At 48.7% G+C, this 17253-nt stretch overlaps 6 protein-coding genes across 6 annotated transcripts; 2 read left to right on the top strand and 4 right to left on the bottom strand.

The window, feature by feature from the left end:
- Nucleotides 1–1683: 1683 nt before the first annotated feature.
- N7517_005465 (dDENN domain protein) lies at nucleotides 1684–5355 on the bottom strand (the record flags this gene model as incomplete). Its single annotated transcript, XM_056723195.1, has 5 exons — nucleotides 1684–2138; nucleotides 2194–3532; nucleotides 3586–3645; nucleotides 3707–4620; nucleotides 4722–5355. 5 exons carry the CDS (start codon nucleotides 5353–5355, stop codon nucleotides 1684–1686), a joined length of 3402 nt encoding a protein of 1133 aa, XP_056579445.1.
- A 2060-nt stretch (nucleotides 5356–7415) lies between these two features.
- Nucleotides 7416–8703, bottom strand: N7517_005464 (trafficking protein particle complex subunit 13; the record flags this gene model as incomplete). Its single annotated transcript, XM_056723194.1, has 5 exons — nucleotides 7416–7709; nucleotides 7828–8346; nucleotides 8396–8519; nucleotides 8578–8584; nucleotides 8637–8703. 5 exons carry the CDS (start codon nucleotides 8701–8703, stop codon nucleotides 7416–7418), a joined length of 1011 nt encoding a protein of 336 aa, XP_056579444.1.
- A 938-nt stretch (nucleotides 8704–9641) lies between these two features.
- Nucleotides 9642–10277, top strand: N7517_005463 (uncharacterized protein; the record flags this gene model as incomplete). The annotated part of the gene is made up of 3 exons (XM_056723193.1): nucleotides 9642–9810; nucleotides 9864–9976; nucleotides 10035–10277. 3 exons carry the CDS (start codon nucleotides 9642–9644, stop codon nucleotides 10275–10277), a joined length of 525 nt encoding a protein of 174 aa, XP_056579443.1.
- Nucleotides 10278–10861: 584 nt separating this feature from the next.
- N7517_005462 (CENP-N/CHL4 family protein) lies at nucleotides 10862–12310 on the bottom strand (the record flags this gene model as incomplete). The annotated part of the gene is made up of 1 exon (XM_056723192.1): nucleotides 10862–12310. The coding sequence occupies one exon, from the start codon at nucleotides 12308–12310 to the stop codon at nucleotides 10862–10864; it is 1449 nt and encodes a 482-aa protein (XP_056579442.1).
- Nucleotides 12311–13235: 925 nt separating this feature from the next.
- Nucleotides 13236–14684, top strand: N7517_005461 (uncharacterized protein; the record flags this gene model as incomplete). The annotated part of the gene is made up of 2 exons (XM_056723191.1): nucleotides 13236–13355; nucleotides 13419–14684. 2 exons carry the CDS (start codon nucleotides 13236–13238, stop codon nucleotides 14682–14684), a joined length of 1386 nt encoding a protein of 461 aa, XP_056579441.1.
- A 712-nt stretch (nucleotides 14685–15396) lies between these two features.
- Nucleotides 15397–17131, bottom strand: N7517_005460 (uncharacterized protein; the record flags this gene model as incomplete). Its single annotated transcript, XM_056723190.1, has 3 exons — nucleotides 15397–15885; nucleotides 16868–16960; nucleotides 17123–17131. 3 exons carry the CDS (start codon nucleotides 17129–17131, stop codon nucleotides 15397–15399), a joined length of 591 nt encoding a protein of 196 aa, XP_056579440.1.
- Between the last annotated feature and the right edge of the window lie 122 nt (nucleotides 17132–17253).

Genomic DNA, 17253 nt, shown 5'->3' with positions numbered 1-17253 from the left:
GAAGCGGGCCGAACAAGGCTAGCTCCAGGGTATGGGGTAATTGGGGCTTGAATAAATGGACGCCAAGTAAATCCTAGGCGGGTAGAGTTTAATAACCCAGCCGCGAGGATAATGGGAAAGCATTTGAGACGACATGGATCGATGGAAGAACTTCTCGAGGTTCCACCCAATGCGCGCGAGATTGCAATCCCACGCAGACCGCGGACGCGGGGAAAAAGTGGCAGCGGAGTTGGGTTTATCCGCCAATCAGAGGTGAGCGTTGGATTTATCCTCCAACCAGATGTCATACATTAATTTATATAGATGTATTAATTAGAGCTCTATAGAATATGGAGATCATATTAGTGATATATGCTTATGAATCATGTCAATTGTTACCATCTATGTGTTCATAGCCTATATCAAACAGCTAGCCTGTGCCATAACATGATTATACCCGACAGGGGGCTCTACACCACGCCATGATCCGATACGAGGGAAAACCACCAATCTAAGCCATAGTCCCAGCCTCGGCCAGAATGATCGGCTACTGGAACGGGTGGTACATAGCCTGTTGTATCCCGAGGAAGGTAGGTAGCGAATCAGAGACCAGGATTGGTGGAAGAGTACATGGATACTTGGACTAGGGGCAAACGCCGACAAGGATATGCTCCCATATTCACAACATACACAATAAAATAACCACCGATGTATTGTTCTTTCTGACCTCAATGGTCGGAAAGTAACCAGAATTAAGTGACAGCGTTAAATTGTATCTGAAAGACGAAGACACCCGAAGGATAGTCGTGGACCACGTAGCATAGACATGGATGATGATTCGACACCGGAAGGGCGAGAGATTTGAAAAGAAAGAAAGACAGAATCGAGACTAGATCCGCCTAGCATTGTATTTCAAACAACCAATTAAGACATAAGGAGAGAAAAAATACCAGCCAAATCAAGAGGGGGTATTGGGTAGTAACAGGCAATGAAGAAGCAAAAGGGAGAAACGCAGGCCGAGAGATAAGAGGAGGAAAAAAAGGGCAGAACAAGCAGAGAGGTATTGGTCCAGAGAACAAACAGGTATGTATGTATCAGTATCAGGCACACAAATAATCACCACGTCGCTTTGCAAACCACGATGACGCTTTTAGGGGTTTGTTCACGGTTCCGTGCATCAAGCCGGAGTCAATACTATGTACGAGGACAGCAACGCAACCGAAAATCGGCACATGGACTGTCTGACGTCTTTCGAGACGTCGTGTGCCTACCACGACAGAGCATGGTAGGCCAGGGAAGGGAAATAAGTTCAAGCAGGAGAGAAGCCAAAGTGTGCAATCACACATGCAGCGTTCCACTTGCGGGATATTAGCGGGAAGCGAGAAGTTGAGCCGAGCCAGCGGCCTGTCATTCTCTTGGATTGACATATGCCCAAACGAAGATATGTAGCAGGCAATAGCAATTCCATTTGCTCGTCTTTGGAAAAAGCATGGAATGGGCAACGCCATCAATCGGGGAAATTGAGAACCGAGCCGGAGTCGGAAGGAGTTCCAGGTTTCAGGCTCGAGAAAAAAAACACAAGGTGTTTCGAGAAGGTGGACATGACAAACATGACAAATGGTACGCGCACACAAGACCCACCCGCACCAGGGCAGGACAGATAACGACGAAACGACGGGCCACTCGCGTGTGGAATCGCACCAATTAACTCGGCGGAGAGATGGCGAGCCCATTCATCATTTTGGGCAGCGGCTTTCTACGGGCAGTATTTGCCGTCTTGGAAACCCGTGGTGCACCGTGGATCATGCGGGGTTCTGTCATCAGGGTAGTATCTAGGTTTGCCGGTGCTACAGGGAGATTGTCAGTGAGCGGATTGGGTTGGGTGTTGGAGCCTTCAGGCGTACCTCTTGTGGGAACTCTGCCGTAGTCCGCAGAAAGATTATGCTGGCTGCGGCTGCTTGGTGTGAAGAAGGTAGCGTTGGCTGTACGCCACAGATGGTTCGAGGTGTCTGAGAGGAAGTCCGTTGTCGACCGGCCGGAGAAAATGGATGTGCGGCCTCGGTTGCGCTTTGAAAGGACGATCTCGTCGAACAGGGTCATACGTGGGTCCTTGGACTTCGGGTTTGTTCGCTCACGGTCACTGATGAACTCGTTGAAACCTAGTATCGGGTCAGTATCTCCTCCGCGGTATGATATGAGAGTCCGCCGACTTACCTTGCGTCTGTTGCAGAATTGTAACATACTCGGCGTGCTCGCTTGGGAGGCTCTTCATGAATGCATCCATGTTGAAATTGTAATACATGCCGGACTTCTTCTTATCGCCACTGGCTGGCACAAGGAACTTCTTGTACGTGTAGAATAAGCTGGCAAAGCATCTGACAAACGCCGCGCGAATTTGATCCGGATGGAAGGCTGCATCACACGGAAGGCACACCATGGAGGAGCAGCGGTTGTGGACTGTCAGTCTGCATGCAGAGCATTTATACATGTTTTCCTCTGCCATTTCATCACAAATGGCACAGGTCAACTTGTCATCCCAGACTTGGACTTGGAAATAGTGACCTTCGGCCCAGCAAGTGCCCTCGTTATTGCCGGCAGGCTGGTTTGAGGATTGAGGCATAATTGTGGACGCGGCGATGGTAGACTGCGCATACACAGATGGCGCATATGTGGATCCGGCACCGTAATCGGTGTTGAGAGTTGTCACCGAGAGATTCGAAGCATGACCCAGGAACGGAGCACTTGGACGTCGACTCATTCCAAACGAGGAGCTTCGGCGCGAAGCGGCATCAAAATGACCGGAACGCTTCTCGCGCAATGAAGCTTGCAACGCCATACCGGAATCATTGCGTGATGAGGGGGCTGGTGGAGGAGGGAAGTAGCCAGAGGTAGGCGAACTCTCTCTCGGGGATGGCGGAGAGGCACCAGCTCTCATAGTGGAGCTGGTCCCTGGGCGCTCAGATCCGCGAGATGAGTACCCACGAGAGGGACCGGCCTCATTTCGGGCGTGTAGGAAAACGTTGAAGATCGGAGGTGTATAGGAGCCTGGCATCACGGATGTTGCGCCAAATGCACTAGAGTTGAGACCAACATATTTCGCGAGGTTAGTTGCAGGCGCTTTGGATGTGAAAGTGGCCTTGCTTTCTGACATGAACGAGTCCCATGGGTACGTCTCGATTGCATATGCAGGAGGCCCGGTGGGGACGTGGAATCGATTGTGCTGAGGGGCAGCTAGTTGTAACAAGGAGAGGAGCTTCCTGCGCTGATGACGCGGAAGAGAGGTCGGTTGAATGGTACTTTCGATCATATTGTTGTCCAAATCAACCAGGACAAAGTCGTCCGTGGGCAGCTCCACCTTCTCATACCGACGTTCAATACCCACGATATATGGGCAAGGGGCCTCGAGGGCCTGGATCAAACGCGCGGGAAGGACTGGAATGAGGACGCCTGTCCACTCCAGAGGGAATAGGAGATCGACCAACGATCTGGTCGCGAGATAAAGCATGGATGTATGGGAAGACAAGAAAATGATACGGGATTCAGTAAGAGCGTACTGTGTTTGGTTAGCATTGTCTCTTGTCAACTGAACTGGCGATTCAAGCCTACCTCAAAGAGAATGATAATATTGGGAACCGACAAAGTTCGGAACAAGGCATAGAGATCAGTCTGGAAATCAGTTAGCAAAAAGGTTCGAAAGAGAACTCAATCAAGATTGCGGTGCACATACGTTCCTAGAACCAGGGATCTCATTGGGCGCCTCTTTGCGTGCGAACAACCGCAGCTCACGAATCGCAAGCTCGACCTGAGTCTTCGAAGATATCGGGCAGAATGCTTCTGTGCAGAGATTCATGACATATCGCTCCAGCGGCTGCCATAAACCCATGCGCGGCGAGGGCGGGGGCACGTGCTGTAGACTACCCTCCGTCATGGGCACCACGACAGCCTTGAGCCATTCCTTCCAGAAGCTTGTCATCGTGCTCTCTCGGCCCAAGATACCGTACGCACGGGGAATCCAGAACCCAGTATCACCATCAGTCAGACCCTCGATCTTGGAGGCTGCGCCATGCCGGACCGGACGAAGGAGATCGGTCATTAACCCAATCTTCTCCTCCACAGCGCTGATCTCATCTTCGAGCTGTTCGCGGGATTCAGATCCTGACGGGACAGTCGGCAGCTGGGCCAGGAGCCGGGATAACTTGGCTCGCTCCGATGCCAATCGTTCGCCCAAGCTTGCAGCCAGCTCACGCTCTTCATCGGTCATGTTGTCCTTTCTCCATTCCTCGCAGCGCTTTTCGAGCTCCTCCGCGGCATTTGGGTTGAGGGGTATCCAGACAATCACACAGATGGCGTGCAACCTGGAGCCATTGTCTGTTGTCATGGCAAATCCGTGCCAGGTAGAGCGCGGTCGCTGATCGGAGGAGACGATGTTGACATCATTAGGAAAGGCGAACATGGGAACGTAGTCTGGGAAATTGCCGCGCTGCTTCATCTCGTCCGGCATGCCGCGTGTGGGGTATCGGTCGAGAAGAACGGGCTCGAATCGTCGTTTCAACGGGTGCATTGTGGGGGAGATCTCGAGGGGTTGCGGAACAGGGATTACTGAGTTATAGTTGCTAAGTCGCCGAGAAGTGCGCACCGAAGCTGGGGACAATCCATTGTTAGCCAGTGCATCTACAAAAAGAAAAAGGGCCACGATCCCGTTCCAAAATGAATAGGGAATAGAATTGGAAGAGAGCTCTCACCTTGACGAGCAACCGACGGTTGCCGCTTCATACTATTCATATCCCGAAAGGCCATGTGGCGTCGCACGCTCCCAATACCTGACCTCAGCAAGTTACCGCTGGGCGCGGGCGAATCGTCGGAGACGATCTTCTGCGTGCGAACCCTGGATCGCGGGCGGGTATTAGGGGTAATAGCGCCAGCGCTCAAGCTCAGGTCGGTTAGAAAGGACTCGCGCTCGTTGGCAAACTTGAAGAGCGCGGAGTCGAAATCAAAGTCCTCGGAGAACAGAGCAGAGGCACGCAGGGGGGATGAGGCACCCTTGACAGTCATACTGCTCCGGTTACTGTTAGTGCCACCATTTGTGCCCTCCGAGCCCTTCGAGAGCGTAGACAGTCGTTGGGTAGAGCCCCTGTGACTGGCGCCGACGAATAGCGTTGAGTTTGGCCGGGAGACCCCATCCGGGTTGTGTTCCTCCTCCGCATCGGCGTCCTCCTGAATGGTGTCTGCAAGTGCAGGGCCTGGAGATGCAGCGCCATTGGCACGATAATCTTCTCCCAATCTCTGGAAAGTGTCCAGGATCTCTGTACCATCCACGCCGGCTATCCAGAAGTAGTCGGCAAGAGGAGCGCCCTCGGAGTTGCTTGACGATGGCATTGTGGAGAGAGTCACGGCGGACTGTAGGTTAATACCTTGATTGTCACCACATGGATAATATTTCCAGGAAAGGGAATAGAACGCATGTGGGAGGGGGGAAAGCTGGTAAAAATGGGGGAGAACGGGAGGGAGGGGCAGTTTAAAGCGAAGATCAATTTTGGGGGGTTTGAAGGTCTGTAAAAAAAAAAAAGGATTGTTTTTGTGGTATTTCTAGGGTATTTCTACCCTTTCCTATCTACATTGGTTTTTTATTTTCTTTTTTTATTTTTTCTCTCGCGGGTAATTGCGCGTAGTAAGGAGATTTTGAATGTGCGTGTCTCTATAAAAAAAAAAACAGTCCAAAACATATAAGTCAAGAGCCTGGGCCATTCACCATGCACAAGAATGTTGACCTGCAGGCACGGTGTGGCTGGACTTTAAAGGGGATCCAGACTTCCGGGGTATACCCATAATGTCTATATCAACCTACAGTACATTTATCTGAGTATTTCTAGAGATGGTAAGAGCAAAAGGAGTTTAATATAAATAAAATGAATCTCCAGGGGTTTGCCTGTGATCCATGGAACTTCAGAAAACTCAAGCGGGTCCTTGAGGTTTTATATTCATATTCCACTACTTCGTATATACTCCGTACTCTGTACAGTCTAGTTATTTTCTAGTTATTTTGTAGTCATTTTCTAGAGCTTTTCAAGGGTCTTAGGGGGTCTTTAAGGAGTTTAGCTTGGTACGCCACAATGTCATTCTTTTATCTCGCTTTCAGGGGGTGAGACTATGAACCGAGGTCTTGGGAGTTTGTACGGAGTACTTGGCCGTTTAATCTGAGTCTTTTTTAGATTGCGGCTCAACGACTTTTGGTTTCTTTTCTCTTATATATTTTCACCTAAAGTTGCTACGAATACATACGTGTACCTCGGGTACGGAGTACTTAGAATTTCGAGTGGAGTGGCTTGCCGGGGAGACGATCGATACTACAGTTGGACAATGTGGAGTACAGAGGAAAGCATCGCTTAAGTCTATAAAATTTTCACGGTATTGATTTTATATTCAGAACAAATCCCACAATTTTTCTTAGATCCACTACTATCTGCCTATATCTCTGACTATCTGAGCATTGGACAACTAACATGAAAGTATACTTTTGTAAGCCTCCAATATACTATCCATATGTACTAGTGCAAATATTAAACGCCCCGAACGGCTGGTACCCGCGTTACGTGGACACAGGGGCACTTCCCTGCCCTTTCCGACCTGTCGCATCCCAGGATTTTTAGGGTTATTCTAACCATCTCCCCGATTTACGGTACTTGCATACACTATTATATAAGGAGAGAAGAGGCGGTGGACCCTATCTTCACAAAAATAAATCCAATTATAGAGGTACATACTAAAATAGAAGTCCGTGTGAGACATTATATTGTAAGTAGATAATGATCTTTCACTCCATATAAGTACGGAGTACGGAGTAGATAGGGCATCGATCAACCAGAGTCTAGACTCTTTCAATCACCCCATAACCTTGAATCTGGACTCTTAAGAGGCTTTGCATGTAAACCCAAAATAAATTTCGATATGTGACATCCCGTAGAATACGTGGCCTTGGGCCAAGAATGAATTCCTATTTATTTTTTTTCTTTTCTGCAAGCCCTATGAGGAGCAAATGCCCGACCAAAATGGGCAAATGCCCAGCCCCGGAGCTTCCTTGCCGGGAGGCAACTGCTGTGCGACAAAATTAAGCGTCGGCTGCATGGCAAGGCCAGTTTCTACCCCGTGCTAGTGGCGGCCAACACATCGGGCTCTATTCCAGAGCCCCAGGCACTCCATGCTCAAGCCTACGATGGCGTGGATATATTCAAAGCCCAATATATTACACTGGACACCCCAATTTAGGACCCAGTCAATACCAATGGTAATATTGTGTAAGTGGGCCATTGGAAATGTGTACAAACCGCCCTTGCGGCCCCCTCCATGCAACTCGGCGGCTAGATGCACCGATACAACTCGGCGTCCATATCGTGATACAGTAGCGAAAATGAGCCAGTTACTTGGTTGCACACCGCGTTTCAAGTGCGTTTCCGACTCATTAGGTTGCCCGTCGTCAGGAACCCCTTGTCCCCCATAGCCCCGCGCCATTCAATCGACAACTGACCCAGCGTGGCACGACCGTCCCGTCGTAGGTCCTTCTGGAGTGTTTCAAGTCCCTCATTCTGGCCCTCTTCTTGTTCCACCAGAAATGCTACCTGTAGGACATCCCGTGGATTAAGTGTGGGTAGTGCCGCAAGTGACATGTCCGGGTTCGTCGTGTCCCAATTTAGCGATTTTGATTGGAACGGTGGCTTGGGATTTAGTTTTGTTTGCTGTCCATCCCCCAACGTTAGCCAACTTGTTGAGCATTCCAGCCCGTTTTCTTTTTGGGTACAGCCACGCTTCGTGGAAAATCCACTCATTCGCTGGGAATCAATAGGAAATTCATACCTTGACTACCACCGCGCCCTCGCCCACGTTTTCCAATTGTGCCTCCAGGGCAAACCGGAGTAACCTCGTTTTCCCGTACGGACCAAGTGACTTATTATCTACCTCGAGCGGCGGAAGTTCGGACGCCTTGGTCCGAACGCTCAAACAGGGCTGTGCCACAAATTGGTATAGCTTGCGGAACGTCCTGACCCGGCCACTGGCTGCCTGGGAGTCTGAGCCAATCTTTGTCTCTGTATAGCTGACACTGACAGCTAGTATATGGTTTCCTTCTTCCTTCAAATCAAACCGTACGATCTTTTGTAATGACTCGCCGATCGTAAGGCCCTCTGTTGATGCAGCGTCGCTGGGAGGCTCTAGCTCCAGTGCCGCGACTGACGAAGGTGTTTGCATTTCCGCTACAATGTGCACCGATGTAAGGATTCTCACATTGTCATCATCATCAATCTCATTGTTCGCACTGAGTGTGCATCCAAAGGTTTCTCCGACGTAGACGGATCCGAAGGAGGGAGGTAGAGTAAGCTAATACCGTTAGTGGACAATTTCCTTGGGGGCTTAATGGCCGTCTCACAAGAGGCGCTAGAATGAATTGATCATCAGAGTCACCGGATGGATAGCTCAGTGAGGCTTTCGTGGAGATTATGGTGTTAGACGTCGGGAGCGGATACTGATAAGAAAGTGCCGGTCGCGCAAGGCTGTGTATTGAAAGTCAGGAGCTGCCATCAACACGAGGATATGGATAATTAGAATTACCGCAACACTAATAAATTGATAATTAGCTTGCTGGTCCAACTATGGTTGTATTCACATACCTTTGAGAGAGACCGCATGTGGTTCCTTTGGGGCATCAGCGCCCGACAAAGCCCGTGGACGTGACATAGAGAGCAATTTCGGGAATTAGTTCCAGAGAGGAAAAGTGAAAATGAAGCGAAGAATTAGCTGTGATAGTGGGATTTGCAGTATAGCGTCATCTTGTCGATGAAGAGGGACAGTCCACAGTTCTCCACGAGCTGATAGCGATAGTGAAGCTTCCCCAAACAAACAGTGCAAACAGTGCAAACGATCGCTCTTTCTTAAAGTGTCACCTACGACTTCCAAGATTGATATCTCTCTACCTAACCCACTTGAATGTGTAAGATTATTACGAAACAGTCAATTTCTTTCTATCTCAATAGATATGTATATAGGTAAATATGTTCACGTGTAGAACTACACATTATGTCCCTGGGAAATCGAGCAGAGACACTACCCAATGAGGAAGGAGCTTGGATTTCTTCAGGGCTTAGTTACATACATGTACAGTATATAGTCATACCTTGTATAGGTGGACAAACAACTCATATTCACTCTATATCCCCCATGTAGACTATTTTGGCCAAAGTTTATACACAGACCCGTGAGGCACATCTAGAGCATGTCGTACTTACTGACATCCTCCTGAGACTCTATACTTTGAAAATCATATGACACTTCACGTGGTCTCACCTCCCTTTGATTGTTGTTTCCAATAGTACATAAATTGATCTAGCGTTTTCTTTATTATATTTGCAATATAAGAGAAGATTTTTTCCATGGTCCCCTACCTTTCCTAAAGATACTGTCTTTTCATACTCCCAGGACTGAGAGCCCAATTCAAGCTTCACAGTGCACTTCACTCAGTGCCTCCCAAGAAGCCATGCCCGAGAGACGCGCGCTTCCATGGCTAGACGGGCCTACCGAAGAGTTCTTAACAAGAGACTTGCGCAATGAAAAGGAAATGCAAGTAAATATTGACGAATATGGCATACTTCGATTGACTAATCAGCGTTGCTTTTAGCATGTCTATCACTGCGCATAATATCGGCGGAACCGCGGAGGTTCCAGAAATCTCATTTGATGTTGTTGGATCTAGAGGTCATATCTACAAAACGGTCATTGGCAAATTGCCTCGCTGTAACTGTCCGGACGTCAGATTCCGGAAGGCACAGTGTAAGCACATCTGCTTTGGTAAGTCTCAACCCAGCTCGCTAGATGGATACTACATACTCTGTTTCGTACAGCTCGTCTCGTTCTCTCTGTTCTCTCTGTTCTTCTTATGCCAATGCATTGTCAAGTCCTATCTGCGATAGACGTCCCTGGGAAACTGAGGTACCAGCGATCATTGTTGCCGTCTGTGAGTTATTGCAAACCTCAATCAAGCATCCCACTGTTTATACATATTCCTAATCCAGTTGCCTGTTAATCAGGAGCTACGCCAGATGCTTACTGCATCATCCTTGGAAAATATCGAGGACAGCAGTACCCTTATTTCTGCCAGCCAAAGGAAGCCTATCGAGGGCGAATGCCCAGTTTGTTTTAATGATTTCAAGACCAACCAGGTAAAAAAGGCGTGTCATTCATGCGGTAACATTGTGGAGCTCTTGCTAACAGTGTGCTTCTTGGAGGGCACGAAACCAAAGGTGTCACATCTATAGGATGTCAGATCGAGGAATGGCTTTGTTGTGGAACTCGATATTGACGTTGTCTCTTTTTATCAATTGGGCTTTTACTTTTAGACGGTCTTCATTTGGGAAATTGGAAATGGGCATTGGGGATGTTTTGTTTTAAGAAACCTATCATTGAGTCACGCTCACTCTTTGCCGGTGCAAGCCCAAGCATGGATTGCTCCATTGTCAGGCCCGGATTAACAGGAGTCAACTCGTGGCGTGATTTTATGGGAGAAGTATTTATGCGTTGAAGTCGGAAATCTGGTGTTCGGTGCTGGGATGGGGTGGACTTTCTTATATGCTGGATACTCCCAAATGAATTTGATACCATTTTTACAATCTCCAATATCGAATGTAGACTACAATATCGACTAGACTACATTTACTTGCTACTACACTCGATTGGGACATCTTACAAATTTTAGTTACACTGTCGGTAAAGCTAAATATGACAAGAAAGCAACAAAAATGATCTATTCATATCAAATCCGGGTATCACATCAAGCCCCAATGGCCCAAGAAACAAAAGTTTTCAACTCCCCAAAATCCAAGAACACCAAACACATGATCTTTTACATATCCCTTTGAAGCCGCTGACCACGTCGAACAGTCGCAACGCTAACACCTTCCTCACCAGTCATCCAAGACGGCATACGTTCAGGGTCAATGATGCCTAATTCGGCAAGTTTGCGAATCCCGCCGATGACGTCGGAGCCGGAGAAAGTGAGTGACACTGCAGGTAGCGTGGATGTAGAATCATCAACATCATCATCCTGCTCCTCACTGGATCCCGGTTTATCGAGGACTCGGATATCAAGACGGTCCAGCGGTGCTGGGGCAAGTGATGACCCCAATGTTCCGAATCGGGAGTGAATGGCCAGACAACGTTTCTTCGAATCAGGAGAGAGTGGGCCTGTATCAATATCGCTGGATCTTCGTTTGGTCGCTGAGCCATTTGCATTTTCTTTGCCTTCTGCTAGGCCGGTATGACTCGCTTGGATATGCTCTTCAGGTGAGACAGTATTGGAAGGTCGAGGGTCCAACGGACTTCCTTCGATAGCTGCGTCTGCAAAGATGCTAAAGGCGCCATTTGATGCCGTTGATCGTCCAGGTCCGCGCAGGGCTAGAAGAGTGGGCAGATTCTTTGCTGCCAGGGATGTTGCCTGCAGAGAGAATCGTTCCTGTGGGCGGGATAAAGCTTTGGGAATGGAATCGCGCACCAGACGCTGAAGAGTTCGAGTATCAGTAGCGACTGAGCTTGTCGAAGGACCCGCTTTTGATCCGGTGGATGCTGCTATTGAAGTGTAGACGTAAGGGCAGCTATCCGGGAAAGCGACGTAGATGACTCGGGAAGAGTCAGTAAAGACCTCGGCTGCCTGCCTAGGGGATTGATATGGCGAGTCAACAACAAAGATACGTAGGAAAGTTAGTGGCAGTGTTTTTGAGTGGGCGAGGTGGTAGTGGGCCTTGACTAATGGGGAGATTTCCCGTTGGAGTCCTTGCACAAATGTTGCAGCTTGCATGCGCGGTACTGAACCGGACCAGTCAGCTGGTGAAAGTTTCTTGGAGTTGCTGCGATTTGCATCAATACGGCTGAGCTCCAGTGCAGTCCATCGAAGGCTGGCGGGGTGGTCGTCCATGTAGCGGAGGTCCGCCATGGCCAACTGGCGCAGTGTGATTCCATGCCGCCAATCGCCTTCCAGGATTCGTTCGAGAACTTCACGCTTTGCGCCCTTTCGATCCTGTAGGTCTTCATATACCTGGCGGACTTCTTCAATTGTCTCCCCCGCGGGGTAGGGGAGGGCTTCGTCATCATCGGAGCCATCTGCTTCGTTGGCCTGTAGGTATGGTGGGAATGAGGCGATGTTGCGGTCATCAAGCCATGTGAATGCCAGATCCAGTAGTGCTTGCCTGGATAGCTTCCCCAGGGATTTTGTGAGGGACGGAGTCGACGAGGGAATGCGGAGGTTATTTGGAAGACTGGCTGTTGTCGGGGCGCGAACCGTTTTAGGACGCGCCATGGCCGTAGTTGACAAGGTATTGGTACAATACTTGGGGGTGTTCAAGATCGTCTTATATCAATGGCAGGCGCATTCCTCTAAATCCATATCTTGATCTATTCACGTGCTTGCCCAGGTTCTTCTTTCTAAATTCCAAAATCGACCGTCAACAAACATGCACGTGTCGATAAGCTGATAAGGATTGAGATCACCTGACTATGTATGTCATCTGGATGCTGATCCATGGCATCTGGTGGGAGGTCACCTGACCTATATTGAGATGTTTGCTTTAGTTTTAGCTACTACATATGTAGGTACTTTGTATGCTGTAGTTCCCCTTCCTTTTCTCTCGCACCTACAAAGATTTCTTATCTAGCCTTCTTGTTTCTTTCGTGGTACTTGCTTTGTTTCTCAGTTATACAGTACAGAAGTGGAGGATTGAATCTACATGTATTTTCACCCCTAATGATTTTATGAAGACTTATATACTATCCTTCCAAAATCAGGAAGACAAGTGAATACATCACAGCCTAACTATACTGCCCCACTTCTCCAGAATGGGCAGACCACAGGTAGACATAGTACTTACATGTTGTACTCTGTATGCTCACCTTGTTGGGGGTTTAACCGTTTGACGGTGGCACCAGTTTCTGAAAGGTAACTTACTCACCAATAACATTCCATCATATGATGATATGGTATTATATGCATAATGTATTGTGTCCAGGTGGATAGGAATGTACAAGAATCTATGGAATTGGACCGAGGCTCTGGATCTGCTGACAAAAGTGTGGGTCACTTTGGGCCAAGGTTGAAATGTTGAAAGTTGCAAGATGCCCATGGTCTTTTGTTTTAAGCGAATTTTGAACTACACTTCTAAGATTCTGTCTAAGAATAATCATTTACAATCTCTTTCTTTTCTGAATCAACCTTTCCCTCCTTTACCATGGAGGCGAATGAACGCAAAAATGTTGCCGTGATTGGCACAGGGATGGCTGGGCTAGTTGTCGCATACATGCTCAGGAATGATCACCGGGGGAGATTCGATGTGGAAGTATTTGAAAAGGTAAAGGTTTCTCTCACGACACTGTTGCGCGAACTTTGAGCTAATTTCAACAAAAACACGCAGCAAGACAAACTTTCTCTCGACTCCGCATCATACAATCTCACGGACCACAATGGGGGAGACGCAAAGTCCGAACGCCTCGATCTTCCTATGCGCACATTCGCCGACGGATACTACGAAAGTCTCAAGCGAATGTATGATTATTTTGGCATCCCATATGGCTCGCTACGGTTTATTTACTCTCTGTCGACACTGCCGGACAATGCCTCAAAACAAGCCTCTCCATACTACATGCATTCATCAAATAACCACCAACTACCTCCCCTACGTCCGACAGGCTTATCATGGGCTGGGTGGCTGATCGAGGTGTGCTACCTAGCAATGTGCTATTACTGGTTCAAAGCCTGCTGCTTCTTTGTAGCGCCCAAAACGTTAGAGTCGTCCGGCACGGAGGAATCTCTACGTCAATATGTGGAGAGGATTATGTTGCCTAGCTACTACGTGAAGCACTACTTCCTGCCAGTCTTCGCGAGCGTTGCGACTTGCTCACACGATGCGCTGATGGATTTCCCCGCTCTTGACCTGGTCAATTATGGGAGACGAACCTTCCGCAAACATCACTACACTGTTCTTGGTGGCGTTCAGCATGTCGAGAAAAAGCTGTCCGAAGACTTGACGTATAAACTTGGCATGAAGGTCACGGCGGTCGAGAATGTTGGCACAAAAGTCCAAGTGAGCTGGACAGATACCCGTGATGGCCAGAGCAGCTCACGGCTATTTGACCATGTCATTCTGGCCGTGACGCCTGATGTGGTTGGCGCGATTTTCCAGCCTCTCCGAAGCGCAATGAAGGCTGTTCCCACAGCAACTGTTCAATCCGTTGTACATCGCGACTTTTCCCGGATCCTGGATTCTAGCAAATCTCTCTGGGCGCAAGTGTCTTTGAAATCCGGCGAAGCAGCACCTCACCCACTCCATATGTGCTCAAATGATACGGTGACTGAGACGATTCATGAACATCCGTCATCCACTCTTATTACAACCTATCCTATTTCTCCGATTGACCCTGAGAAAGTCTTGCACATGGCCACATTCACTCGTGTTTTGCGATCGACCACCAGCCGACAAGTGGTCAACCAGATCTTCGGCCAGAAGAAACCTGGAGATGAGAAGAGCCAGCTCTGGCAGAATGGAGATGGAAATGTCTGGCTGGTTGGTGGCTGGTGCTGGGACGGGATGGTCCTGCTCGAGGGGTGTCTCGCTTCCGCGACGAGGGTGGCCAGCGCCCTTGATGTCGAGGTGCCTTGGATGAAAGACTCCTCTTTATAACGACCTGTCAAGATGATAACGAGACTTGCATGTGCATATTTTCGGCATTTATAAATGTTGATATACCAGTGGAGACATCCATTATACATAGCATATACAATGTGAACAAACACATCATAAACATCAGACTTTTGCTATGATATGCTAATCTGCTACAGTCTGTGGTCCGCATGCCATCTATCAAGATCCGCTTTTCTTGCTGCCTCTTTCCACCTCGAACACGCCACAAAGTTCAGCCTAGAATCCTATACAAACCAGATGCGCGATAATAAGGGTACATGGCAATGGACACTATTTTACCGCAGTCAGAAAGCTGAATCTGGTGGGTCTAGTGCGTCACTTACACATATGGGATCACCGAGATGATTGGATCCTGGCGGACAGGTATTCAATGGTCCGCAGCATCCAGCCAGAGGACCACCATTGATACATGTGAAGCCGCCCGGGCACTTTTTTTGGGATTAGTTCAGGGTCCTACAAGGGCACACTCAGGAACTTACACATGTTTTCGACGATTGACAGAAAGGCTGGCTCGTAGGGCAGTTGATGCAATTGCCGTCAACGCAGCCTCCACCTCCCGGTCCGAAATTGCACTGTCGAAGAAAACACTATTTAGTATGCCCATCCAATGCATTGCAGAGAAAGGATCCGAAACGAAGGGGGGAAGCACATACAGCTGTACTGCACAATCCACAATGCTTCACGTCAGTCGTCAAATCAACACACGTCCCACCACAGCAAGCTGGTAGCGCGCCAGTACACGGCGCAGCAGTGCAAGATCCACAATGCTGCAAACTAGTAGATAAGTCTGTACACTGCCCAAAGCAACACCCAGGTTGTGTTCCACCACACGGCAAAGCCGAACAAGAATTGCAGTGGTTGGCATCAGAATTAAGATCAACGCATGTCCCCGAGCAGCAAGCGGGATTAACACTAGTACACGAATTCGCCGAGCAAGATCCACAGTGGTCAATTTCGGTCGCCAGATCTGTACAGACACCAGAGCAACACGCCGGTCTAGAGCCCACGCACGGGGGTGCTGTGCAACTGCCACAGTGCGCGAGATCAGTGCTAAGATCTGCACATACCCCGTTACAGCAGGTTGGAACGGCGCTGGGACATTGGATTGAGCATCCGCCGCAGTGGTTGGGGTCTGCGAGGATATTGGTGCAAATTCCGGAGCAGCAGGTTGGTTGGCTTGCTGGGCACTTTTGGATTGTTAGTATAGTTGTCTAAATATAGTCTGCATTATTTGATGCGAGAAAAGTGAAATCTCACTGTTGTATTACATGTCCCACAGTGAAGTGGATTAGTAGCTAGATCAGTGCATTGGCCAGAGCAACAGCCTGGTCGGAGTCCACCGCATGGCAAAGCTGAACAAGAACCGCAATGATTCTGATCGGAAGTTAGGTCTGCGCAATTTCCACCGCAGCATGCAGGGCTCGTACCTGTGCACTATTTCATGGTATCATATAAGCAAGGTCGTTATTGTGTGGGCTGCGATATTAGGCCACGTAGGGCAATAGTTGACTCACAGTACGATTACATGCCCCACAACTATTGATATTTGAGAAAACATCAGTGCACTTCCCTGAACAGCAAGCAGCGTTGAGACCACCACAAGGGAGGGCGGTGCAAGAGCCGCAGTGTAGTGGGTCACTACTCAGGTCCCTACAAGTCCCAGAGCAGCACGCTGGCGTAGTTCCGCTACACTAAAAAGGGTAATTGTTAGGAGATTCATTCAGTAGGGCAACGTGGTAACGAGGTATTGACTTACCATATTACTACATGAGCCGCAATTTGTAGTTGAGGTCGCGAGATCAGTACATTTGCCCGCACAGCAGCCAGCCTGCACTCCCAGACAGGGGAATGCATTGCAAGAGCCACAGTGCCAGGGATCAATGGCTAGATCTGAACAAGAACCTGAGCAGCAGGCTGGTGTTTGGCCAGTGCACTATTGAACAATATGCGTCTCAGCAGATAGACTTCCAATTTTGTGCTAGCAATATACTCCAGTCAAACCGGGGCATTACTCACAGTCCTGTTACATACACCACAGTTGGCGAGGTTGTTATTGAGATCTTGGCATACACCAGAACAGCAGGCGGGTTTGATTCCAGTACACTAGTTGGTGTGAGTAAATTTACAATAGCTGATATCCCTAGAATTTGTTTCATACTTACTGGTGACGCATCACACGCTCCACAATTATCAACACTCGAGCTCAAGTCCGTACACACTCCGTCGCAACAGGTTGGCGGTGAGCCGACGACGCACTATAGATCAGAAGATGTGTGAGAAATGTCGTATCTGCAGAGTAGTATAATGCAATCAGTACTTACTATGGCCCCGCAAGCTCCACAGCTTCCCGTGTTCGACGTTGTGTCTGTACACAAGAAGAAACAACATTGTAGTCCTTGTGCGCACTATTTGCGTACGATAACCATTTTGTCAACAGTGCTGTTCTTATTTGCTTGTGGCTAGACTTTGCGCATGATCAAACTCACATTTGGAATCCAGGGGACACAATAGGTAACATATTGCTGTGGATTGTGTATATCAAGAGAGC

This window comes from Penicillium concentricum, assembly GCF_028827145.1.
Source record: "Penicillium concentricum strain IBT 3081 chromosome Unknown utg000002l_segment0_segment0, whole genome shotgun sequence".
NCBI lineage: Eukaryota > Fungi > Ascomycota > Eurotiomycetes > Eurotiales > Aspergillaceae > Penicillium > Penicillium concentricum.
The sequence above is the reverse complement of the archived record's forward strand: the minus strand, read 5'-3'. Positions and strand labels throughout refer to the sequence as shown.